The sequence below is a fragment of the Ovis canadensis genome, chromosome 24, assembly GCF_042477335.2.
Source record: "Ovis canadensis isolate MfBH-ARS-UI-01 breed Bighorn chromosome 24, ARS-UI_OviCan_v2, whole genome shotgun sequence".
In the NCBI taxonomy this organism is placed as follows: domain Eukaryota; kingdom Metazoa; phylum Chordata; class Mammalia; order Artiodactyla; family Bovidae; genus Ovis; species Ovis canadensis.
In genome coordinates this window covers 56009122-56033660 of record NC_091268.1, presented here as the reverse complement: position 1 = coordinate 56033660, position 24539 = coordinate 56009122, and the positions used below count along the sequence as shown (strand labels likewise).

Sequence of the window (24539 nt, the reverse complement as noted above, 5' to 3'; positions counted from 1 at the left end):
GATGTTAAGAGGGGCTTGTTCACGTGGCCAAGAAGTCCTGGAGCCCAGTGTTGGCCTGGGTGCTGCCAGCACAGCCCTGCCCGTAGACCGCAGATGGTCCGTGCTGCTGGGCCTGCCAAACAGCCAGCACCCTCGCGATCGTTCGACCTCAGGGCCAGCCCCGCGCGTGGAGGGGCCGCCGGGCCCTCCCCACCCTGAGGTCAGAGTTTGCGGATCTGGCCTCCGCGGCATGCTTTGAAATGCAGCGGTTCAGGCTCACCAGCGCTCGCTCCGCTGCTGCCACCACCTGGCGCACGGCCGAGCAGCGCCACCTGGCAGGCACGGCCAGCTCGGTTCCCGGTGCAGCGACTTTCCCTGGAGGCTGCAGTGGAAAAGCTGGGCACGGCGCTTAAGAAGTAAATTCGCTTGAGGGTTAAGGGGAGCGGGGCCCTGAGTGTGTGCAGACAAGCAGTGTGGGAAAGGGGCTTAAAAACCACATCCTAATAAAAAAAACCCTGCAGGTTCATTTTAAGGTTGCTGTGGACATGCCTTCGGCAAGAAGTGTTCTTAGGGGATTATGTCATCGGATGTGTCCCCCTTTGGAGGAACAGCTCCGGGGCTCAGGCAGGCACACCTGCAGGGCAGGGGAGGGGCACAGGGTCCCCCCCCCCCAAGAACCACGTAGGCGGTCCCCAAGTTGCTGAGACACTCAGGGACGAGCTGGGTCCCAGGGGCCCTGGTGACGCCACTGGCGTGGGGCGGGGCAAACAGGTCTCTTGCCAGGATAGCAGGGAGCAGGCAGCTCCCGTCCGCAGCCAGCCATGCCCTCCCGCCCTGCTCCCGGCCCCTCCCCAGCCCGGGGCAGCCCAGCCATGGGGGAGATGGAGCCCAAGGCCCAGCAGCTCACGGTGAGCCTCCTCCGCGCGCCAGGACAGCCCTCGGCTGCCTCCTCCTGACCTGCTGCCCCCGATGACCTGCTGTCATCAGCCCGGGCCCCCATCCGCTCAGCTCTGCTCTGTCCCTGCTCTGCTTAGCCGTCCTTCATAAGGACCTGGTGACCCCCCTGCTCCTCACCCGTCCCCTAGGTGACGTGCAGGCTCAGTCCATTAGACAGTGGGGTGAGTGGAGGCCAGGGACGCACCCTGACCTGTAGGCTTAGCACCAAGGGACCCCGTCGTGTCCCAGTCCCGGGTCTGGGAGTCCCGTTTCTGCCAGGAGGGACTTCCCCATCTCCCAGACGAGAAGGCAGAGGCCCAGGAGCAAGGCACTGGCTTGCTGGGGCCCACAGCTCATATAGCCAAGCAAGATTTGTAGCCTGCGTCAGCAAGATCCCAGGGCGTCTCCTGTCGGACCCCCTTAGAGCCCGGGTGGAGGGGGGTGGGGGGCAGAGAAGGATGGGAGGCAGAGCCCAGGGCTTTTCTACTCAGAAAACCAACTCTTGCTCTGAAAGTGCTCACAGCCTGCAGGAAGGCTCGGGCCCCTCGGGTGGTGGGTGAAGAAGCCAGGGTGAGGTGTGTGACTTCACCCGTCTGTGCCTCAGTATCCCCAGCTCAGACTAAGGAGGGTCACCTGATCATAGTGCTCCTCTGAGCACCATCATGAGCCGTGGACAAGGAAGTCAGCGCCCTGTGGGGTTCAGCGGCCTTGACTGCTTCACCAGGAGTGGGAGGCTCACCGGAGGTGGGGGTGGGTGCTGGGCCGGGGCCTCTGTGGCCTGGAAGGACAGGGAGCTCCTCCCTGGGTCCTGGGAAGGCAGCTGCTGTGGCGTCCTGCCCACAGGTGGCACTTCGGATCCGCCCGCTCAACAACACAGAACTGGAGGAAGGGGCCGCCATCATCGCCCACAAGGTGGGGGACCAGGTAAGGCTGTCGCAGGGCTGCAGAGCGCGCCCCCCACCCCCGCGCCTGGCCACCCACCTCGGGCCCCTCTCCCGTCCACGCGCTCCTTCCACCCTCCCCTCCAGAAAAGCTCACACCAGAGCTCTCAGGGGCCGGCGCCCCACACACTTGGGTGGAGCCGGGGGCACTCGAGGGCTGGATCCCCTCAGTCTCCGCCCTGCCGGCCCCACCGCCCCAGCTCCCTTCGTACTTGGGAGGGGGGAATGGAGCAGGGCGTCAAGCAAGAGATAAAAATCTGAGGTCGGGGAGCTGAGCACACAGAGAATAAAGCAGCCAGAGGCAGCATGAGCGGCCTCTCTGAGCGGCGTGGAGGAGGCGGGAGAGGCGGTGGTCTGCGGAGGGGCGGTCCAGAGGCCGCTCCAGGCCCCAGTGCGGGAGCACGCGGAGCCAGGTGGGCAGCGCCGGGATGGGCCAGCAGGGCCCGCGGTATAGCAGGTGGGGCTGCGTGTGCAGATGTGAGGGGCCAGGTGACCGACCCCTGCACTGCAGGACGGGCGGCTCGCCGGCTGCCACGTCGCCAAGGATTCCCGCTCCTTGGAGACCAGCTCAGAAGCCGAGCGCTCAGCGTGGTTTCAAGGTGCTGGTGCCCGTGGTCGCCACTGGCCGGAATAAATGCCGAATCCGGGGGAGGAGCAGACGTGGTGCCTGAACTGCATCCCCCCGTTTGCCTTCAGCCGCGCCAGGATGCTCCCAGGATGAGTCTGCAAAGGAGCCCAGGGGCGGGGCGCCTGGCTAAGGCTGCCCACCGGGTGGGGGCGCCCAGCCGAGCCGGCAGGGAGTCGCTGGGGTGACACCGCGGGAGGAGGACAGGACGGACGTCAGGGGTAAAGGTGCTGACGCGGTTCGCAGAGAGGCCGGGGTGGCTTAGCGCTGAGTTCACGGAGGCCCGACGAGGCTGCATTAGACTGAGGGGAACAGTCTTGCAGGAAAGGTTTTGGCTGAGCCGTGAAGAGCACGCACACAGTCTTAACATGGAGTCAGCACAGATGTGACTGAGCTTATGACGAGACCTCCCTGGGAGGCGGGACGTGGGGGCCGGCTCCCCAGCAGCAGAGATGGGCAGATTCCCAGGGCACGCGCTCTGCAGAGGCAGGGCGATTACGGCCCCACAGTCAGCCGAGAGCCAGGGCAGAGGGGCTGCAGGTCCCCAGGCGGATGAGTCCTCACGCTCAAACTGCGCGCGCCTCACTGATTAAACCCACATGAGTAGAGGAGGCAGGCACGACCTTTGGAATAACTGGAAAGCAAACAACTGGCAGAATCCACAGTAGCTGTCGACGTGCCCTCCCCAGTCCAGATCTTGGCACATGGCCCGTCGTGAGGATGGACTGACCTCCTCCCAGAAAGCTCTGGCCGCCTCTGGGTGAGACGGGCAGGCGGCCAGGGGCAGGGCTCTCAGTCCACCCGGTCGTGCCCCTAAGACGCCCTGGGTACCCCAGGCCCTGTGCCAGAGTAAACAGCTCCTGGGTCTCTAGATGCCGTGCCCCCAGTGCCCAGGGAAGGGCTCTTTTGAACCTCCCTGTCCCCAGGGGCCTCGTACACCTTGCTTTATAATTACGTATTTGTGTGAGGAAGGAGGTACCCTGGGGAGGGGGCGCCGAGGCGCTCAGAGGGACAGGCGGGCTCCAGAGATTGGTGGGCCCTGCCCTCCTCCTCCGCAGCCCACGCCTCTGTCTCCCCTCGCCTCTGGGGGGCGCAGCCCCTGAGCAAGAGGTAAACAGGCAGGCACACATCCCCAGGCTTGTGCGCAACGCCCCTGGCTCTGAGCTCCACCGTCCACAGAGCCGGCCCCCCACCTGCAGGGCACAACTGGGGGCGCTATGGCTGGTGGGGCTCTTCCCCAACCCTCAGCACCCAGGCTGGCTGTTCGCTGATGTCCAGGGTGCCATCCGGCAGGGTCTGACAGGTGGGCATTGGTGGGGCGCTGGTGTGTGAGGGCTGGAGGCAGAGCCTGGGAGGCCTGGGGGGATCACGGCCACGGCTCGGAGGTCGCTGTGCCCTCACCGGCAGACAAAAGTGGGGAGGCTGCCCCCAGGTGCCCGGCCACGGGCCGAGCCCTGGATGCTGTCAAGGGCGAGAGCCAGGCCTGGGCTCCTCTGCCTGACCCGGGAGCCGACCCCCGCCCCTCACGGTTCCCAGATGGTGGTGCTCATGGACCCCAGCGAGGACCCTGAGGACCCGCTGCGCACACACCGGTCTCGGGAGAAGACTTTCATCTTCGACGTTGTGTTCGACCAGCACGCATCCCAGGTGCCCACTCCCCACCCCAATACCCTGCTGGCCCAGGCCCACCAAGCTGTCCTCGCGCGGGAGGACTTGGCCGGGCGGCCTCACCCGTGACGCCTCACAGCCTCCCTGATGGACAGGGAGGTTGGTCCCTGGGGCAGCGAGCAGGAGGCCCCCCCACAGACGCGGGGCTGCCAGGTGCCCCAGCTGTACCACCTTCCCACTCCCTCCTCCATGGCCTCCAGCCATCTGTCCACCACGCAGCCGTCCAACAAAGCCGGGGCCTGTCCATACCAGGCGAGGGCACTCTCCCTGCCCACAGGGGCTCACATCCCCGCCAGCGCGGCAGGCCTGGCTCTCTGAGCAGACAGGTTTTTTCTGCTCCGGAGACCTGCAGGGCATCCAAAGTAGAAGTGGCCGGTGGTTGCCATTTATTGAGCAGCTGTTTTCTGTCAAGTGTCGTGCTCAAAGTGCTTGGCACGCATTGTCTTACAGGTGTCACGGCAACCCGAGAAAGTACATGGTGATATTACCCCCATTTTTCAGGGAAGGAAGGGAGAGCTTAAGGTCAGCAACGGGCCTGAGGTCACATGGGTAGAGACCTGTAGAGCCGGGACAAGGCCCCAGACCGTGTAAGTCCAAGGATGGAGGGAAGCAGCACCAGCTTTGGCATCTGCCCTACCAGGGCTCAGAAGCTCTAAGCCGGGTCACTGGCCAGGGACGGTGGGACAGAGATGCAGAGTGGAGTCTGGGAGGGGGGCGGCACTCAGGGAAAGCAGAAGGGGGACTGTCCTTTCTACCCAGTCCAGCCCAACCCCCACACCCTCAGACACCAGCCCCAAAGGCGTCCTTCCTTGACTACCCCTGTGGACAGGGAGCTTACTGCCTAGAGTTACGTAGTGCTGCCCTGAGTTAGATTTCGCCAGCCCGAAACTTTCCCTCCCTCGTCCCGGTTTTGTCCCACGAGAGGAACCATAATGCTCTTCCCAGATTTCCAGCCCCGTCACTACTTCCCAGTCCTTTGCATTCTTCCTGGTTTCTCTTAGTTCATACAGAAACCCTGGGAAGGATTCACAGCTGTTTGGAACCAAACCCGTCAGGCCTGACGGCGCGCGCTGGATCACTCACGCTCCCGTGCGATGCTCCTTCATCGTGGTCTCCTCCGGGGCACTCGGCGCGCCAGGCCGTGTGTCTATGGACTGGGTGGGGCTCAGGCCCCGTCTGGACTGGCCTCCTCCTCCATGGCTTGCCTGTCAGTGTCCAGGAGGAGCATGGCCTTTGAGGCACCACACACTCGGCCTCTGCGAACAGCCAGGTGCCTGACTCTGGTCAGACTGTGTGTTGACTGTCTTCTGTCTGTCTGTCCGCAGGAGGACGTGTACCTGGCCACCACCCAGCAATTAGTGGAAGGCGTGGTTTCTGGATACAACGCAACGGTGTTCGCCTACGGCCCCTCAGGTACCGCCAGGGCAGTGTCCTGGGAGGGAGGGAAGGAGGTGGCGGCGGGACTCCTCACAGCGTCACAGAGCGCCTGCTTCGTCAGGGCCAGCCACGCACGGGCTCCTCTGCACCTGGCCCCTTTTAGTCCTTGCAGCAGTCCTGAAAGGCAGGTAGAACAAGTCCCCTGTCACTGATGAGAAAACTGAGCCTCAGACAGGTAAAGGAACTTCCCTGCGGTCAGAGAGCAGGTGGGACTGAATCCGCAATTCAGCCCAAGCTGACGCTTTGCTGCCCGTGAGAACCACAGATTCCTTCTCTGCAGTTACCAGTTGGGGTTGGCAAATGCTCATAGAGCTAAGCTGCTTCTCCTCCTGGGAACTAGGCTCATGGAGGGTCAGAGCTGGACCGGCCTTAACCCCCTGCTTGTGCAGGTGGGGAAACTGAGGCACTGAGAAGCCTTGGTCTGAAATCACAGCTTGTTTATTTCATCCATTCATTCAACAAACATCAGGGGGTGCCTGCTAATTGCTGGGCTCCAGGGAAGGTGCCAACTGGCCCTCTCCCACAGAGCCAACAGGTAAGGGGAGGTGACCCTGAAGGTAACTGCCAAGAGTTTAACGCACACATTAATGCTCCTGCCGTGAGAACAACACAAACATCTCAAAGTGCATTTGGAGAGGAGGACAGCCGTCTCTCTGGCGCCTCCTCTGACCCTGTCTGCGTTTTTGCTTCATGTCCTCCACTTTCGCTGCCCAGGTCTTCCCCAGAGCAGCCATCAGGCTGTTCAGAGAGGGTATTTTTGTTCTTGTTTCCGAAATGGAAACCAAGCATGTCAGAGTGGCTGGGGCAGTTTGCACGATAGAGGTGGCAGGTGTGACCAGGCTCAGGGAAGGGCCGAGCCCAGCTCAGGAGCCCAGCCTAGGTGGGCATACCCCTCCTCTTGCAGGCGCTGGCAAGACCCACACGATGCTAGGCATGGACACGGAGCCTGGGATCTACCTGCAGACACTCAGTGGCCTCTTCCAGGCCATCGAGGAGGCCCGTGACAGCACGGACTGCAGCGTGTCCATGTCTTACCTCGAGGTGAGCCGCCCACCTCGGCTGCCTTGTCTGCGAAATGGACCTGATCGTGACTGCAGACCCCTGCGTGTTACCCCCAAATCCCCCTGGCCTGTGGGAAACCTCAGGGCATCTGAGACTTCTCTAGAGATGCAAAGCCCCAGGGACAGATGAAAGCCCCGGCGTCTCCTTTGCATGAAACCTACTGCTGCCAGCGCTTCTGTCTCATCCTAGATTTATAACGAAGTGATCCGGGACCTCCTGAGCCGGTCCTCAGGGTTTCTGGACCTGCGGGAAGATTCTAGGGGCAGCATCCAGATTGCAGGCATCACAGAAGTCTCAACCTCCAACGCCCAGGAGGTGAGGGTCACGGGGCCCACGGAAGGACATGTGGCTCCTCCACAAAAGCCACGCTCACCAGGCCTCGCAGAGTAGAACCAGACACACAGCTCCAAGGCGGCTTCTGAGCTAAGGGTGCAGCAAGCTTCTGTGCCATGTCCCCGCTCTGCTAATCTGTGCTCAGGGCTGACCTCAGCAATGGATCTCGCACTCTTCCCTCCGCCTTCATATGCAGGCGGGGGACCCCCTTTCTACACCACTGCAGGCAGTCACAGCCAATCAAGTCTGAAATCCGTTTGCCACCCTGAACCCCAGGGTTGCTCCTATAAAGAGGGTGAGCTGGAAAGACTTCTCCGGCCCTCTCTCTCTCTCTCTCTCCTCCAGTCTCTCTGTGCAGTCTTTGAGGTGGGTCTCCCACCTGTTCAGACCCTTCAGTGGCTTCTGCAAACAGCACACACTCCTTGTCCCCCAGCCTTCAGCCATGCTGGCTTAGGTCTGAGGCCACCCACCCTTAGCACAGTCCCGCCTGTGGGACTCCAGGAGTGGGAGAGGGACCTGCTCCCCTATTCTTTAATCTCAGTGCCCATGTCAGTCTCTCTCCACAATGCTCTGTGGTCCTAGCATGGCCGGCACACAGTAGGTACCCAGCAGAGGCTCACTAGCTTAATTTCCACAGCTACTTGTGCACAAGTGGGTTTCCGTCCATCTGCCAGCTCCAGCAAATCCTACAACTGCCCGGAGCTCGGTATGGAAGAGGGCTCAGCGGGGAAGAGCTGGGTGATCCACTGGTGATGTCTGTCATGGGCAGCGGCCGCCGGCGGGGGGGTACACGTGTGAGCGATCTGACACGTGCCCTTTATGCTGGATTTGCTGACTCGGTTAACTAATCACTTCATGCAGCAAGCCAGAAATGGCCTCTGCTGGACGCGGTTCTGCCACCATCAGCAAACCAGCTGGGGAAGAGCGTCCCAAAGCAGCTCGAGGGGCGCACGCACCCCCGCTTCTCTTGCTCTGCAGGGAGCCTGCGGCCGCCCGGGAGCCCCTGACCGTCTGCCCCCTCCTGGCTGTCCTCAGATCATGCAGCTCCTCACCAAAGGCAACCGGCAGCGCACGCAGGAGCCCACGGCCACCAACAAGACGTCGTCCCGCTCGCACGCGGTGCTGCAGGTCATCGTGCGCCGGAGCGGCCGCGGCGCACACCCGGCGGAGGAGGTGCGCGTCGGCAGGCTCTTCATGGTGGACCTGGCGGGCTCGGAGCGGGCGTCCCAGGTGCGCGTCCTCTCCGACCCGTCAGGCAGCCCCTCAGTGCCGCGGCGTCTCCAGCACCTAGAGCAGCGCCCGGCCCCGGGGAGGCGCCCGCCGAGCGAGTGCCGGGCTAACGCCTCCTCGGCAGGCGCCGGGCGCCAGGCCGCCTCGGAGCGCTTCCCGCGCGGCAGGGCCTGAGGGCGCCAGACACAAAGATGGGCGACACCCCGGCCGGCCCTCGGGGAGCTCACGGCCCCTGGGCGCCGCCGGGAGGCAGACGCGTGAGCTGATAATGAAGCACCGGGAGCCCCGAGCCTCGAGATTCCGGGTCACGCGGAGGCTGCGGGGCCCAGAGGAAGGGGGTCCTCAGGGCCGAGCCCGAAAGGCCCCAGGAGTTCGGCGGGTGAGAGGAAGCCCCTCAGGCGGAGAGAGCGGTGCCTGCGCGGGGGCTGTCGGGATGTCCGCCGGGGCCCCGCCCACCACAGAGGCCACGCCTACTCCTCCCGCCCGCCCCGCCCACCCGTCTAGGCGCCGCCCACCCGCTGCGGAAACTCCCAGCGCCCGCACCCCACCCGCCGCACCGCGGTACCTGTTGCGGGAGGTCAGGACTGTTCGAGCCTCTGCCCCAGGGCGGAGCGTTCTTTGAAGGCAGATCCTAGCCCAGCGCCAGTAACAGAGATGGCGCTTGACGGCGGCCAAGTCAAAACAACAAGGGCCATTTTATGTCTTCCTAACGCACCAGGCTTTCCTGGTGGCTCAGTGGTGAAGAATCCGCCTACCAGTGCAGCAGACGCGGGTTCAATCCCTGGGTCGGGAAGATCCACTGGAGAAGGAAATGGCAGCCCACTCCAGTATGCTTGCCTAGGGAATCCCATGGACGGAGACGCCTGGCGGGCTACAGTCCATGGGGTCGCAGAACAGACAGACTCAGCGACTATACAACAACGCACTTAGCACACATCACCCAATGCCCAATGCCTAGAGGGCGGAGAGCCTCGTGCCCAGTTTACAAATGCAGGGCTGAGACCCGAGGTCATGTGACTTCACCTACACAAAGGTATTAGATGGATCTGGGCTTTGGGCCTGGAGGGGCCTGGCCCCAATCCTTGCCTTTCACTACTGATATTTATAATCCAGTTTGCGGGTGACCCGGTAAGTTTGATCCCTGGGTCAGGAGGGAATGGCAACCCATTCCAGTATTCTTGCCTGGAAAATCCCATGGACAGAGGAGCCTGGTGGGTTACAGTCCATGGGGTCAAAGAGTCAGGCACGACTGAGCGACTTCACTTCCCTTCACTTGACTTTGCACTGCACTTTGAGTACTCCGAGGCCTCAGGGCTTGTTGACCGTTACATTGCTTCACTCATTCATTCATTCATCTGCCCATCACCTGGCCCGGCCCTAGTGCCTGGGTTGCTGGAAGGAGCAGAGCCTGGGCAGCTGGCCCAGAGGCCAACAGAGTCAGTATATTGTGTTAATACAGTATGAAATTTGAGATCCAGTAAGGCCAACCAGTCAGAAGAGAGCTACCACTGAAAAAATAGTCTGTTACTCACAGTTCCCAAGAGGAGGGGGCATGAGAAGCCATGAGTGCCCCACTGGGAGGCACCAGGGTCTGCCAGGAGGCAGAGAGAACGAGGGGAAACCGTGGACCAGTCTTTCTTGTGGTTTCGATGGAAACAGGCTGAGCATGGGAGAGTAGTGGGCTCTGGAGCACAGGGATGTCCCTGGCTGACTGGCACCTGCCCTGGGTGACGAGGGTGAGGACCGCCTCCCCACCAGCAGCCTCTCTTCTTGCAGACCCAGAACCAAGGCAAGAGAATGAAGGAGGGTGCCCACATCAACCGCTCCCTGCTGGCGCTGGGCAACTGCATCAACGCACTCAGCGAGAAGGGTGGCAGCCGGGCGCAGTACGTGAACTTCCGGGACAGCAAACTGACGCGTCTGCTGAAGGTACGAAGGCATGGCTGCAGCATCTGACTGCATCTTTCAAGATTTACCTGGGCCAAAGGGCCCTTCCAGGAACCCCTGAGGGCAGGAAGGAACCCCTGAGGGCAGGAAAACACTGTAGAAACCACCTCTGCTCTCTGCTCGACTCCCCTCCATCTCTGTGAGTGTAGTCTAGCCCATGCCTGCATACTCCCAGGGACGTGGAGCTCACTGTCTCACCGAGGCTGCCTGTCCCATGGCAGACAGTCTGACCATGAAGAGTTTCCTCTCCATACCGAGCTGAGTGCTGTCACCTCCATTCTGTAGAAAGCAGGGTGGAGGAAGACAGATAGGCAAAGCAATAAATAAGTGGCCTTGAGGTATGGCCTCTTGGCCACATCTGCTCGCATCTGAGTGAACTGCAGATGGGGTAGGCCTGCCCCAGGTCCTGTCTCATCCTGAGTGTCGCCTCCCGAGCAGTGACTCTTGGTCCAACTCAGCTGCCCTTCTCAGACTTTGGAGCAGGAACCCCAGACGGTCCAGCAGAGCTTGGTACAGGTGAGGGAAGGGTGGCACCACCAGGCAGGTGGGGGCCCGGTTCCCGTTAACCCCAGCTGGCACCTTGCCCAAGCAGGATGCCCTGGGCGGGAACAGCCGGACTGTGATGATCGCCCACATCAGCCCGGCCAGCACACACTTCGAGGAGTCGCGGACCACCCTGCTGTATGCCTACCGGGCCAAGAACATCAAGACGAGGGTGAGCCGCTCGCCCCTGCTCCCCTCTCCCTCTCCCTCCCCATCCCTCTCTTCCACTCTTCTACCTGCTCACTGACTCTGCAGCTCTCTCTCTGATCTCTGGGGCAGGCGCCGTCCAGCTGTGTGAGCTTTGGTCCAGTACAGTACAGTATTAGTGGCCAACACATGATAGGTCTTATCTGACGATGATGATGACGATTATTGGTCAGCCAAGCTGTGATGAGCCTTCCCAGTGCCCAGCTCTGAGCTGAGCGCCCTGACAAAACCATCATCATCACCAGAACTTCTGCGCCCATGCAAACCCCGAGCCCAGCAGAGGGGAGGCAGCTGCGAAGCATAAACCCGCACAGACAAATGTACTGCTTCCTGTTGTGGCGGGCGCTCTCTAAGAGAGCTGCGGGGTGCTGCAAGGAAGAATAACAGAGAAGGCCGGATTCAGGGGGGTCTTCCACCGAAGGGGACTGGTCAGGCAGGGGAGCCGAGCCACGGGTGATAAAGCATGTCTGTGCAGACTGGGGGCCAGTGAGCACGTCTAGTTAAAGGTCAAGTGCGTGTGCCCCGTGACCAGCAATGTCACCAAAGAGAAACACAGGCCCATGTGCTCAGGAAAGCTGTGTCACAGGAGAGCCTTAAAGGGCCCAGGGAGAGGTCGGGACAGCTCCATGTCCCTGGGAGTGTGCAGTGTGTCCCCCGGCTCTGGCCCACTCTGCAGCTGCTACAGAGCACAGGGAGGAGCTCATGCAGACAGCCAGCCTCTAAGACACTTCGTTGAACCAGAAAAGCAAGTTAAAGAATAGCAGCTACAGTCTGATATAATTCATATAAATGCCCCAAAGCAGAATGTACCCCCACGCTCGCCATGTACTCTCTCTGGACGTGTGTACGTATATACATATGACACCGCGCAGAAAAGGGTCTAGGAGGGGCACACGAAAATGGCAGCAGTGGCTGCCCACGGAGAGGGCTTTCAAAAACCTCTTGTTGGACTGTATATTTTTTAAACCATGGGAAAATGTACGAAACATAAAATCCACCACTTTAACCATTTTGAACAGCACAGTTTGGTGGCATTAGGTACAGCAGTTTGTTGTACACCCATCACCACCGTCATCTCCAGAACTCGTTTCATCTCCAGACTGAAGCTCTGTTCCCATTAAATAGTAACCCCCTCTCCCCTCCCCCAACCCGTGACCCCCACCCTCCCCCTTTCTGTCTGTGTGAATACAGCTCCTCCGGGGACCTCGCACTTGGGTCCTACAGTGTTTTCCTTCTGGGTCTGGCTTATTCCATTTCTCGTCATGTCCTCAGGGTCCACCCATGTGGTAGCAGGTGTCGGAGCCTTCCCTTTTAAGCCTCCAGCCTTCCCTTTTAAGGCTGAAGAGGGCTGATTTGAGTTTTCCTTATGAAACGTGCTTGCGTGTTCCCATCGCGTGAAAGGCGTCTCTCCCAGGGCAGCTGTGGGCCCTGACCTCGGTCGCGTCTGGCCACCAGGTCAAGCGTAACCTGCTGAGCGTGTCCTACCACATCGCGCAGTACACGGACGTCATCTCCGACCTGCGCGGGCAGATCCAGTGCCTCAAGGCCAAGGTGGAGAGGCAGGAGAGGGAGAGGAGGGGCGAGCCTGGCGGCCGGGATGCTCAAGGTAGGGCCAGCACACCTGCGCCTCCTGCCATGGCGCTGCCCTGGGCCCACAGCCTCCTCCTGCCTGGCAGGGGGTCCTTGCTGAGCGTCCCACCCCTTAAATCAAATGCTTCATCCACTGGCATTCGGCACACCCACTGTGTGGGGCAGCCTCCTCCTCTTGTCTTGCTCTGGACCGTTTCTGCCCCAAAGTGGAACCCACACACACTGGGCAGCTGTGTCCAGGCCTCCCTTCTCCCCAAACCGGTTTGATCTCGGAGGCCTCCTTTTGGAGGAGAGCATACCATAGAGTTACTCTAAAATTCATCAGTAAGTTTAAAAGATGCCCTTAAAAAAATACCTGTAATGAAGTTAAGTAGACAGGTGTGTACACACACACTTCTTTTGGCTAATATTATTAGGATAAGTTTTGCCATAGTAAATAGAGGACTTTTGAAAATCAATCAGCAATAACAAAGGGCTTCCCAGGTGGTGCAGTGGTAAAGAATCTGCCTGCCAGTGCAGGAGACGCAGGAGACTCAGGTTTGATCCCTGGGTCGGGAAGATCTGGAGTGCGAAATGGCAACCCACTCCAGTATCTTGCCTGGAAAATTCCACTGGCTGGAGGAGCTTGGCAGGCTACAGTCCATGAGGTCGTAAAGAGTTGGACATAACTGAGCACACCACATGCAAGAAAGAACAAACAGCCCAATTTACAAATATAGGTGAGGACATGGACAGGCAATGGAGAGAGTTTCTAGTGGCTGTAAACATAGGGAAAATTCCCAATTGCATCAGGAAACAGAGACACAGATTGGAACTTCTCTCATGTATTGGACTGTCTAACATTAAAACATCAAGTAGTATTAAATGGATAAGGGACAGGAATGTCCATCCTAGAGTCTGCTTGTCCTGCCCCTTCCGATGGGCACTTTGGGGCTCTCTAGTCATGCAACCCCCTTGCCCACATGGGTGCCTTTTTCTCTTTGGTGGATTTGGGACTCAAGTTTCTGTTGGAGCAAGACAGTGAAGGAAGATTTCGCAGAAGAGGGCCTGTTGTTGACGGGACTGAGTCCCATGGGGCCAGCCAAGGGCTTCAGGGACTGATGGCAGTGGTCAGTGGGTCCTTGTAGAGAATCTATAAAACCAGGTGATGACTGGGAGACTGGGGCTCGTCTGGGGTCAGGGGTCAACAGGGGGACATGCTGTAAAATTGTTCTCATCCTGCTGGTCTGTTAGTCACTGGGGCTCGGCTTGGTGGTCTGAGGAGGTGGGCAGCGCCATGGAGAGGGTGGGGGGTCTCATGGTGAGGGCACGAGGGGCTTCCACTGGGTCCTGCTCTGGCGAGCCTAGCGCAGCAGTGGGGTGCTGGTGTCCACAGCTCTACCAGGGGCCTTCCTGTACGAGCGTCTCCTAGCATTCCGTGTGCTTTGTTTCAAGGACTGTGATGATTTGGTCATCTGTCCAGTTCAGTCGCTCAGTCGTGCCTGACTCTTTGTGACCCCATGAGCTGCAGCACGCCAGGCCTCCCTGTCCATCACCATCTCCCGGAGTCCACCCAAACCCATGTCCATTGAGTCGGGGATGCCATCCAGCCATCTCATCCTCTGTCGTCCCCTTCTCCTCCTGCCCTCAATCTTTCCCAGCATTAGGGTCTTTTCAAATGAGTCAGCTCTTCGCATCAGGTGGCCAAAATATTGGAGTTTCAGCTTCAGCATCAGTCCTTCCAATGAGCACCCAGGACTGATCTCCTTTAGGATGGACTGGTTTGATCTTGCAGTCCAAGGGACTCTCAAGAGTCTTCTCCAACACCACAGCTCAAAAGCATCAATTCTTCGGTGCTCAGCTGAGTGCATCACAATTTATTTCACCAATTCCAGATTGCTTGATGTTCAAGGAAAGCTACCCCATGACCACTGCCCTCAAGGTCAGGGGAACTGACGGCATATGACCAGGGTAGAGCTAACTGCTGGAACAGGCAGAGAAAACCATGGATTAACCACCGTACAACTGCTTGGTAGGAGCTGACCATGGGAAACAGAAATGGCTTTTTTTGTGGAACTCACGTTCCAGCAGGAAAGGCAGGTGCTGAACATACCACAAAGCTATGGATGCACAGGAGACTGCCAGGGAGAAGGTAGGATGTTATCAGAGCAAGTGGCAGACGGGCCCAGACTGAGAGTCTGGGAGCGCTTCCCTGAGAGAGGTCAGAGCTGAGATGGATAACCTAGCCCCACTCCTGGGATTCCCGAGACTCAAATCCATGCAACCCGAGCCCCAAACAGGCAAATGGAGAGTCTAAATCATCTAAGTTATCCACCCAAGTATCCATCCACCCATCCATCCATCCATCCATCCATTCACCCATCCCTCCATTCACTATCCACACATCCACCCATCCATCCATCCAGCATCCACCCATCCACCCATCCATCCATTCATCACCCACCCATCCTTCCATTCATCTGTCATCCACCCATTTATCCATCCACCCATCCATCTATCCATCCATCTGTCATCCATCCAGCATCCACCCATCCACCCATCATCCATCCATCCACCCATCCACTCTTCCATCCATCCATCATCCATCCATCCACCCATCCAGCATCCACCCATCCACCCATCATCTACCCACCCACCCATCCACTCTTCCATCCATCCATGCATCCACCCATCCACCCATCATCCATCCATCCACCCATCCACTCTTCCCTCCATCCAGCATCCATCCATCTATCCAGGCATTCAGCCATCCATTCACCAGCCCATCCACCCATCCATCCTCCCTGCTTCATCCGCCCTCCATACTCACTGTGTTTAAAGCCCCTCCTTGGGCCAGATCCTACACTGCTGGGCAAGCATGGATTTGACCCTGGCCTGGGTGGCGTTGCTGCCGGTGCAGCTGGCTCTCTTTCTGCCCCAGCCACCATCCCTGCCCCCAGTGCAGAGGAGGACAGCCGCCTGCAGATGAACAGGATCCGGGCGCAGCTCATCGGGGCCTTCAAGGAGCAGCTGGAGATGCAGCGCAGCCTGGTGGAGCTGGAGAACACCAGCATCGAGCTGCACGTGGACACGTCCCGCCACCTGCTGACCATCGCTGAGTGAGCCAGCCCCAGGGGAACTTCCGCCAGGGGGACTCTCCCTTCCTTCATCCCCCTCCCCGTGGCTGAGCTGGGCCAGTGGGAGAGCCTCCCAGGCCCTTCCTTCATCCCCCTCCCCGTGGCTAAGCTGGGCCAGTGGGAGAGCCTCCCAGGCCCCTTTGGCTTCCTTCTGCAGGCCCAGTCCCAACAGGTTAGGGCCAACCCCATTTTACAGTGAGGATGCTGAAGTCGGAGGGAATGTGGAGGCTGCGTCCCCTTGCTGGGGTCTTTCTACTGTTCGGTCTCACTCGCAGTCCATACCTACTATAAGTGACTGGCTGTGTAGAAAGGGACTGGCCGTGCAGTTTTTGATCTGGACCATGGTCCCTGGAGGGCGAGGAGGTGCTGTTAGCCATTCCACCGGGGCGATGGTGTCAGTGGGACTGCCCTGGACAACTGGACAGGTGTCCACCCGCTGACGGGCCCCGGTGCCGTGCCCTGAGCCTGCTTCTTCCCCAGCCCTCCCCATCCCCTCCTCGTCCTCCCTGCCTGTGTAGTTTCTTGATTAGGCACACAGCAGGGCACCTGCTCTTGACGGAGCCCTCTCTGTCCCTGCCCGCCCCCTCCGCATCCTCCTTCCTCGCTTTCCGCTTGATCCTCGTAGTAGTTCAGGTTCCATTTCTGGCTCCCTGGGTGCACCTCTGGCGGCGGCGCCTGAGCCGGGTCATCCCAGTCCGTCCTCACAGAGCCCTGGGCGTGCTGTAGTCTCCAAGGTTTAGAGCTGAGGAGCTGGGGCAGGGGGCCCACGGCACCCTGACGGCCCTGGCGTTTTTGGAGGCATGCTGGGCTGGCTGCTGAGTTCTGCACTTGGCGGTCCTGCCACGAGTGTCGACTGCTTCTTCACTGCCAACGTTTCTCATGACTTCTTGTTTTCCATATGTATAGAAGGCATCAGATAGCAGACCCAATTCTGCCCCATTTTCGTGCCCATGCCTGCCAGCTGGGACTTGCAGGGACTCCAGGGCCAGATGCCAGGGCCCCCAGCTCGGGAGTGGCCTGCACTCTGACCCCTGGCCCCTCTGATGTGGCTGCAGCTGGGAGCGGGAGAAGTCTCACCACCGGGCGCCCAGGGCTGGGACGCCCGAGAGGGACGAGGAGGTGCTGGAGGCCGGCCCTGAAGGGGGCGAGGGCGAGCCCACAGAGCCGCACGAGGTGGCCCTGGCCAGGGAGGAGGTCAACATGCTCCTGGCCGAGCAGCGGAAAACCGCAGCCCTCAAGGTGCGGGACGGACAGCGCGTCCACGTGCTCAGCCGTGTGCTGAGAGTCGCTAACGCTCTTTGATCGCAGCTGATGCACCATGCCCTCCTACGATAGTCGTTCAGAGTAGGGCTGATCATGACCATTCTACAGGTGGGGAAACTGAGGCTCGGAGATGAGCAGGATTGTCCCCCAGCCCCAGCGAGCATGACCCGACCTGAGTCTGATGCTATGGTCCATGCCCTTTCGATTTAGAGTTGTGGCCACACTGGGGGTCACGGGGGCTGTGGAAACGAGGCCTGAGTGGCAGTGTGATGTCCCCCGAGCCCTCTGCCTGCGACTGTGGCACTGTCCGTTGGCGTCCCCGCAGGCTCCCCCGAGGCTGGCCTCGGGCCCGTGGCTCAGGGACGAGCAGTGCGGCCAGAGGAAGCCCAGACTCCAGGCTCCTCTCCGGAGAGAGAACTCTTCTCACATTCCTCTTTTCTGAGAAGAGCCGGCTATTTATATGAGCTATTTATATAATAACCAGTTATCTAATAGTCTCACTTCAGAAAAATGACAGAACTGGCTCTTGATGGAGACTTTGGGGAAAATGCCAGTGAAGCTGGCTACTATTTCAGCCCATTAGTTAAATGTTAGCAGGTGTATTTTCAGGCAAGCGGAGAAGGCATCTGATGATGTCATGTTGCTAAAAGCAGGCAGCATTTATTTCACTTCAAAGCTATTTGCCAAACCAAGAACCTCTTAATATTATTGCATCTGCCTGTTGCAATTTGGAGATTACATGATCTCACTGCAAAAGTCCTCTAACATTTAAAAATAAGAAAAACGCCTTCTTCTTAAACAGATAACGTGCCTCAGCGAGGAATACGGCCTTTGAGAGCCAAGTACAGACACGGAGCGTTGACATGTACATGTGGGCTACTGATGAATTAATTGACTGGTTGATCAGCCAATAACAAATCAACATGTTAAGTGTCCAGCTCAGTGTCAGGCCCCGACGCCATAGAGATGAACAGGATACTGAGGCTTAAGCTGTCGGTCTCCTGGGAAGAGGCACACCTGCGTACAGTTGAGTGCGGCAGCAGGATACTAGACGTCAGAGCAGGGCGCTAGGGCGCTGGCGGGGGCTGTTCATCTGGGGAGCGTGGGTCTGGAAGGAAGAGAGGAGCACCTTGCTAGGGGAGCTGAGCCAGCTTCTCCCAAAGTGGTCCCTTCTTGGGCCCAGAGGACGAAGACGCAGAAGGCTGGTGCAGGGCCTCATTCAGGACCGTGAATTTGAGGGTGGGAATCAGGCAGCTTCGGCCTGAGCGTCACTGTCTAGGGGACTGGATGGCGCTATGAGCTGTGGTGATGGTTTCAGGTGTCAGCGTGGCCAGGCTGTCGTACCCAGGGATCCGATCGAACAAATGCTCATATAGGTGCTGCTGTGAGGTATTTGGGCCTCCCTCATGGCTCAGATGGTAAAGAACCCACCTGCAATGCAGGAGACCCAGGTTTGATCCCTGGGTCGGGAAGATCCCTAGTGAAGGGAATGGCTACCCACTCTAGTATTTGTGCCTGGAGCACCACATGGGTGGAGGAGCCTGGCAGGCTATCCTGTAACCTGGCAGGTTATACTGTAACAGGGTCGAAAAGGAGTCGGACACAACTGAGTGAGGGTATTTGGTAGGTGAATTGAACATCTGCAGCCAGTTGACTATAAATAAAGATTACCCCGGATAGAGTGGCTGGGCCTCATGCAGTCCGCTGAAAGGCCTTACCAGCAACACACAGGATTCTAGAGAAGGGAAGATTCTGCCTCAAGACCGCATCACCGGCTCCCGACTGAGTTTCCAGCCAGTTGAGCTGCCTGATGGGTTTTGGACACGCCAGTCCCAGTTTTTAAAAATAAATCTCTGTGGGAACTTCCCTGGCGGCCCAGTGGCTAAGATTCCAGGCTTCCATTGCAGAGGGCATGGATTCAATCCCCGGTCAGAAAACTAAGATCCCATATGCTTTACAGCTCGGCCAAAAAAACCACCTCTGTGTGAGTCTATGTGTATATATATGTATGTGTATATATATACGTACGTGCTGTGTGCTAAGTTGCTTCAGTTCAGTTCAGTCACTCAGTCGTGTCCAGCTCTTTGCGATCTCATGGACTGCAGCACGCCAGGCCTCCCTGTCCATCACCAACTCCTGGAATTTACCCAAACTCATGTCCACTGAGTCGGTGATGCCGTCCACCATCTCGTCTAAGTCGCTTCAGTCGTGTCCAGCTTTGTGACCCTGTAGATTGTAGCCTGCCAGCCTCTGTCCGTGCGATTCTCCAGGCAAGGATAATGGAGTGGGCTGCGGTGCCCCTCTATGTAAGTGTGTGTGTGTGTGTATGTGTGTGTATACATATACATACAAACATGTACATAAATATATAGATATGTATTTATATACACACAAACATATATAAACACATATATACACAAATGTGTGTAAATATTGTTCTGTTTCTCTGGAGCCCTGACTCACGCACAGACCTCACAGTCCCCCCCCCCCCCCCCCCCCCCCGCTGTCTTTCTGCAAGAGGGCAGCAGTGCCCAGGGCTGCAGTGGGTGAGCTAAGCCTCCCATCTCTCTGTTCCTTCTCAAGTCCAGCTTTGGCCCAAGAGAACCAGGACCTCAGTTTCAGATAAGAAGTCTGTGATACAGAGGCTGTAGAGGCACCCCTTCAGAGCCTTCTCTCTGACGACCAGGGCCGGCTTACGACAGCATCACAGCGTGAAAACAGGCAGCCTTGGTGTCCCGCACCAGACACTGTGGTGAAGACTAAGCCCTAGGTCTGTTCTAAAGTACCAGGCAAGGGACTTCCCTGGTGGTCTAGTGGGTAAGACTCCACACTCCCAATGCAGAGAGCTGGGGTTCAGTCCCTGGTCAGGGAACTAGATCCTGCACGTGGCAACCAAGACCCGGCACATCCAAGTACGTAAATCAATAAAAATAATTATTATTCTTAATGCCGTGCATGAATAGAACATTCTAGAACATGCCATGCATGAATAGAACATTCTAGAACGTCCCGTGCATTAATAGAACATTCAAGAATGTTCAAGATGAGGCCAACAGATCAGGAGACAACTGCCTTGGAAAGATCATTTGTTACAGTTCCTGAGAGGAGGGGGCACGCTATGCCAGGCAGGGCCGCATGTGGAGACGCCAGGGCGGCTGGAGGCAGAGGGAGGGAGGGTCAGGGCGGACCAGAGACCTCACTGAGGTTTCTGCGGAAGGAGTGGACAAGGTGGGGTGGGCAGGCTGAGGACTGGCTGGTCTGGATTGTTCCTGCAGGTTCCGGGGCACAGGGCCTGTCCTGGGTTGTCTGGTACTGATAGCTTATGGTGAACAATGTTGAATTTGTGATCTCCAAAAAAGAAGATTTAGCTTTGGAACCAGGGACCAAGCTTGATCACTCAAGAGCTTTGCAGAGTTTTATCAAAGTAAGAAAAGGGACAGGGAAAGCTTCTGACGTAGACATCAGGAGGGGACTGAGAGTGCCCCCTCTCCGGTGTTAGCAAGGGCGTCAAATGCGCTTCCTAATTGGTCATTACGATCGATCAAAAGAATGTCTCAAGGTTGTGAAAATTTTACCAGACCTACTCCCACAATTTACATTTTAGGATAACAGGATTAGAATTTAACAATAGAAAGGCCCTGCCAGACCCACTCCCATGATACACATTCTGAGATATCAGGACTGGTCAGAAGGTTTTCAGGAAGGAGAAACTGTCCTCAAGCAGGATACACGGTTGTTATATAATTCCTAGCGCAGAGTTTAAACTGAGTTCTTTGTTGTGTAATCATCAGTTCAAGGCTTAAAGAAAAAGACGCTTTATGTGACTAAAATGTAGAGGAAAAAGAAGTTTGTCTTTTCCTCCTCCTTGAGAGCCCCAGACCCCTTTCTTCTCCTCAAGGACCCTGGGCTTCTTATCAACCTGCCTGGGAACTGACTCTTTCGGTTCCTGTCCTGGGTGATGAGGGCAGGCGCACAGTGGCCCAGATTGTGGAAGCCTGTGGAGGAGAGGGAAGGGTGTGGGCTCTGGGTTGGCTGGTTTGCATATGAAAGATGCGCCTGAGGGCAAGTTGTTTGCTGTCTGTAGGACTTGGCCGTTCTGGGGGAGCTGTCCCTGCACGGTCAGCAGGGTCCCCAGATGCGACAACATCAGAACAGGAAATGAAGGACACGGTGAACGCGGGGCACGTCCTCACAGTCAATCCCGCGTGTCTCTGTGAGCGCGATGGCAAACCAGAGTCTGTAAGGATGAGCGGACTTGGCAGCAGAGACCCCAGGCGTCTGCCCTGATCCCTTGGTCTCTCCACCAGGAGGGCCTGGAGCAGCGTCTGGCCAACGCCAAGAAGAAGGCCTCGCAGATGGAGGAGCAGCTGCCCGCGCAGGCCCTCAGCGAGGACCAGCGGGAGGTGCTGCGGCTGCTGTGCCGGGTGCACGAGCTGGAGGTGGAGAACACGGGGCTGCAGGCCAGCAGCCTGTGCAGGAGGAGCCTGCTGTGCCAGAAGGACTTCGTGATCCAGCGCTGCCAGCGGCACCGACGCCTGTGCGAGCAGGTCATCCGGGAGCAGCAACGGCTGATCCAGGGTGAGGCCCCGCCCCGCCGCCCCTTCCTGGGGCCCCCACCTCTGTCAGGGTTACTTTCCGGAAAAGCAACTCCCAGGTGCTTCAGTCCCTGGGTCCTGGGTCGGGAAGATGCCCTGGAGAAGGGAATGGCAACCCACTCCAGTATTCTTGCCTGGAAAATCTCGTGGACACAGGAGCCTGGCGGGCTGCAGTCCCTGGGGTCGCACAGTGTCAGAGGCGACTGAGCGCCTAACGCCTTCCTGGAAAGAGTGGGCAGTGCACGCGGCCCCCAGTCAGATCCCCCACGGCAGGCCAGGCCGGGAGGCACCAGTCTCCAGCCCTGTCCCCGCCCGCCGCTCCCCGTTCTCAGTCCTGCTGGGCACACACCTAGGAGTGGTCCTCTTGTTGCTGCTGTTGTTGTTTATCTGCTTCTGACTGCTGGGTTGCCTGCAGTTGCCCCGAGGGCTTTCCTCTAGTCGCAGTGAGCGGGCTTCTCGCCGCGGTGGCTTCTCTCGTTTCAGAGCCTGGGTGGGCTCTAGGGCACGTGGACCTGAGTGCTTGTGGCGCACGGGCTTAGTTGTTCCACGGCACATGGGATCTTCCCAGATCAGGGATCAAACCCAGGTTTCCTGCATTAGCAGGCCGATTCTTTACCACTGAGCCACCGGAGAAGCCCTAGGGAAGTTCTTTAATGTTTTTCTTTTTGGCCTCACTGCACTAGACCACCGGGGAACTCCCGCTCTTTAACTTTTAAATCGAAGTTTATTTATCCTTTAGAATTGCTAATGATATGATTTTATGATTGGAAGGCAATACATGAACATAACAGAAAACGTTTAAAACAGGAACGCAAAGAAGATGACCTACAGAAACCCCACTCTCTAGAAAAATCTTTTTATCAGATTGGAGCATTGCCTTCAAACTTCCAAAAAGGATACTGTCTTTCTAACAAGTGATGAATGTTTCACCCCATCTCTGCTTCCCCGACTCCCGCAGATAGCGGCCTGGCGGTGCCGGAGGCCCTGGAGCAGCAGTACCGTCTGTACTCCCGGGAGCTGGCCGCGGGCACGCTGAACCGCCTGCTGCTGCTGCACATCGTGATGGCCAGCTCCCTGCGCGTGAGTAGGCTTCGGGTTCAGGCTGTGTGACGCCGTTCCCTCCTGCCTGGCCTGTGCGCTAGCCCTGGGGTGGGGGGGGGCACTGGCCCCAGTAGAGGGAAGAGGAAACTCGGAAACCCCACGAACCAGGCTGCCTAGAACCAGAGGCACCTGGGGCTGGATGGGGCCGTGCCACCCGCCAGGATCCAGGCAGGTTTCAGATGAGGCGTCCCTGGCGGGGGCGGTGGGGGGGGGGGCCCTGTGTGCGGCCCCCACAGCAGGTCTATCCTCTGGGCTGTTGTAAGGATCCCTCGTGGGATCCTAGAGTAAGCGTCAGGGTCCTCAAGAGCGACCCCCCTCCCCCCGACTCGCAGGACTCAAAGTCCGTTGTACCACCTAGACTCGACAAGCACTGATTCCCGTCCTCCCCAGTCACCGGCACCCACTCTGACTCCTGTCCGTGGCCCTGAGCCCCCGGGGGCCGCACAGAAGTGGGGTCGCCCAGTGTCTGTCCTTCACTGTCAGCTTATTTCACTGGGCGTCCGCGCTCCGGCAGGTGCCAGAGCTCCCTTCCGTGTCCAGGCTGAATCACAGTGCAGTGTGTGGACGGGCACATGTGTTTAGCCATACCCATCGATGGGCACTCGGGTTGCTGCGCCTTTTGGTCGTTGCGAATAGAGCTGCTCTCAAAGTGGGTGCACACGCGCTGTTTATGTCCTGCTTTCGGTTCTTTGGTGACGCCCCCGGGAGCGGGATTGCTGGCTCCTATGTCTGGTGATTCTGTCTGACTTCCGGAGGCCCTGCCGGCTATCGAGAGTGCTGGTAGCAAGCACCTCCTTTGTGCACCGATTTGCTCGGGATCGAGGCTGTGCCCCGTGTTTCCTGGGCTCTGGCCCTTTCTGTCTGTGATGGGAGGCGCAGTGGAGGAGCCCGTGACTCGTTCCAGAGGCGGTGGCTCCTCAGACTCTGCTTGACGATGCAGCCCGCTCATGTCTGTGGTCCTTGCCGCCTCACCCCGCCCTCTGTCTGGTCCCAGGACGGCTCTGTTCTGAACATCTCTCCCCCGCCAGAGGAGCCCAGCCAAGACCAGCTGGACGACAGGGAGGACCTCCCATGGGGGGCCCAGTTTGAGCTGCCCCCCATGCTGCTGGATCCGGACAGGTGACAGGGCCCCCATCCCCGGGCCATGGGCATCCCCTGGTTCCCAGGGTGAGGTGGAGCCCAGATGGGGACCCGGAGGCTGGCACGTGGATATCCAGCCAGAGACGCTGACGTGTAACCCTGGGCGCATCTTGTGAAGCAAGGCTAATGTCCAGTCTTGCAGAGTTGTTTAAGGAGAATCAGTGTGGGTGCTCACCACACGGGGCGATTGTGAAGTTGGGCTCTTTGTTGCTCGGAAGACAAGCTTCACTTCACATGCGGTTTCTTTTCACCATCAGCCACCTCCTCCCAACCCCAGTCCTTTCCTCCTCTTTTCTGGTTTTCTTTCTTTTCCTCCGATGTTTCCAACACACCCAAACATAGACCTGTAGACTGAACACCACACGCTCACCGCCTGGGTTCAGTAGCTAACATTCCCCCGTGCGTGTCGCCACCTCAGCTTGGGCTGCAGTAACAAGACGCCACAGACAGGTGACTTAAACAACAGAAGTTACTTTCTCACAGCCCCGGAGACTGGATGAAGGACTTGGGGACCCGGCCCCGGCCCTGCTGAGACCTCTGTGTTTCGTCCACAGTGATGGTTACAAGTCATCGAAAGCCACGCCGTTGAAAAAGCTGGGCAAGCAAGACTCCCTCCTCCCGCCATCCTCGCTTCACATCCTGCTGAGCCCGCCGGCTCACGAGGTTGGTGTGTGCAGTGCTAACGGGCTCGCGACTCTGGTGAGGCTCCCTCTCCTGACAGGGTGCTCGGGGCCTGTCAGAGCTGGCCCAGGGCGAGCGCGAGAGAAGCTTCCGGAATGCAGGTTGTCCTGAAGCAGCCATCACAACAGTGCTGACCATGTATTGA

The 24539-nt window shown here is 58.5% G+C and overlaps 1 protein-coding gene across 1 annotated transcript; it reads left to right on the top strand.

Moving 5' to 3' along the window:
• Positions 1-851: 851 nt before the first annotated feature.
• LOC138428897 (kinesin-like protein KIF19) lies at positions 852-24539 on the top strand. Its single transcript, XM_069569821.1, has 18 exons — positions 852-887; positions 1759-1839; positions 4018-4128; positions 5475-5562; positions 6491-6627; positions 6838-6963; positions 8017-8211; positions 9988-10140; positions 10751-10873; positions 12364-12514; positions 13058-13087; positions 15443-15596; positions 16670-16853; positions 21185-21455; positions 22431-22552; positions 23568-23692; positions 24268-24376; positions 24435-24539. The coding sequence occupies exons 1-18, from the start codon at positions 852-854 to the stop codon at positions 24537-24539; spliced, it is 2301 nt and encodes a 766-aa protein (XP_069425922.1).

What these genes read in the sequence shown, in the direction of transcription:
- LOC138428897 (XM_069569821.1), top strand. Translation starts at nt 852, where the DNA reads ATGGGGGAGATGGAGCCCAAGGCCCAGCAGCTCACG. An exon ending in GTTCGCCTACGGCCCCTCAG is followed by an intron (nt 5,563 to 6,490) that starts GTACCGCCAGGG and finishes CTCCTCTTGCAG; the next exon opens with GCGCTGGCAAGACCCACACG. An exon ending in TGATGGCCAGCTCCCTGCGC is followed by an intron (nt 22,553 to 23,567) that starts GTGAGTAGGCTT and finishes GTCTGGTCCCAG; the next exon opens with GACGGCTCTGTTCTGAACAT.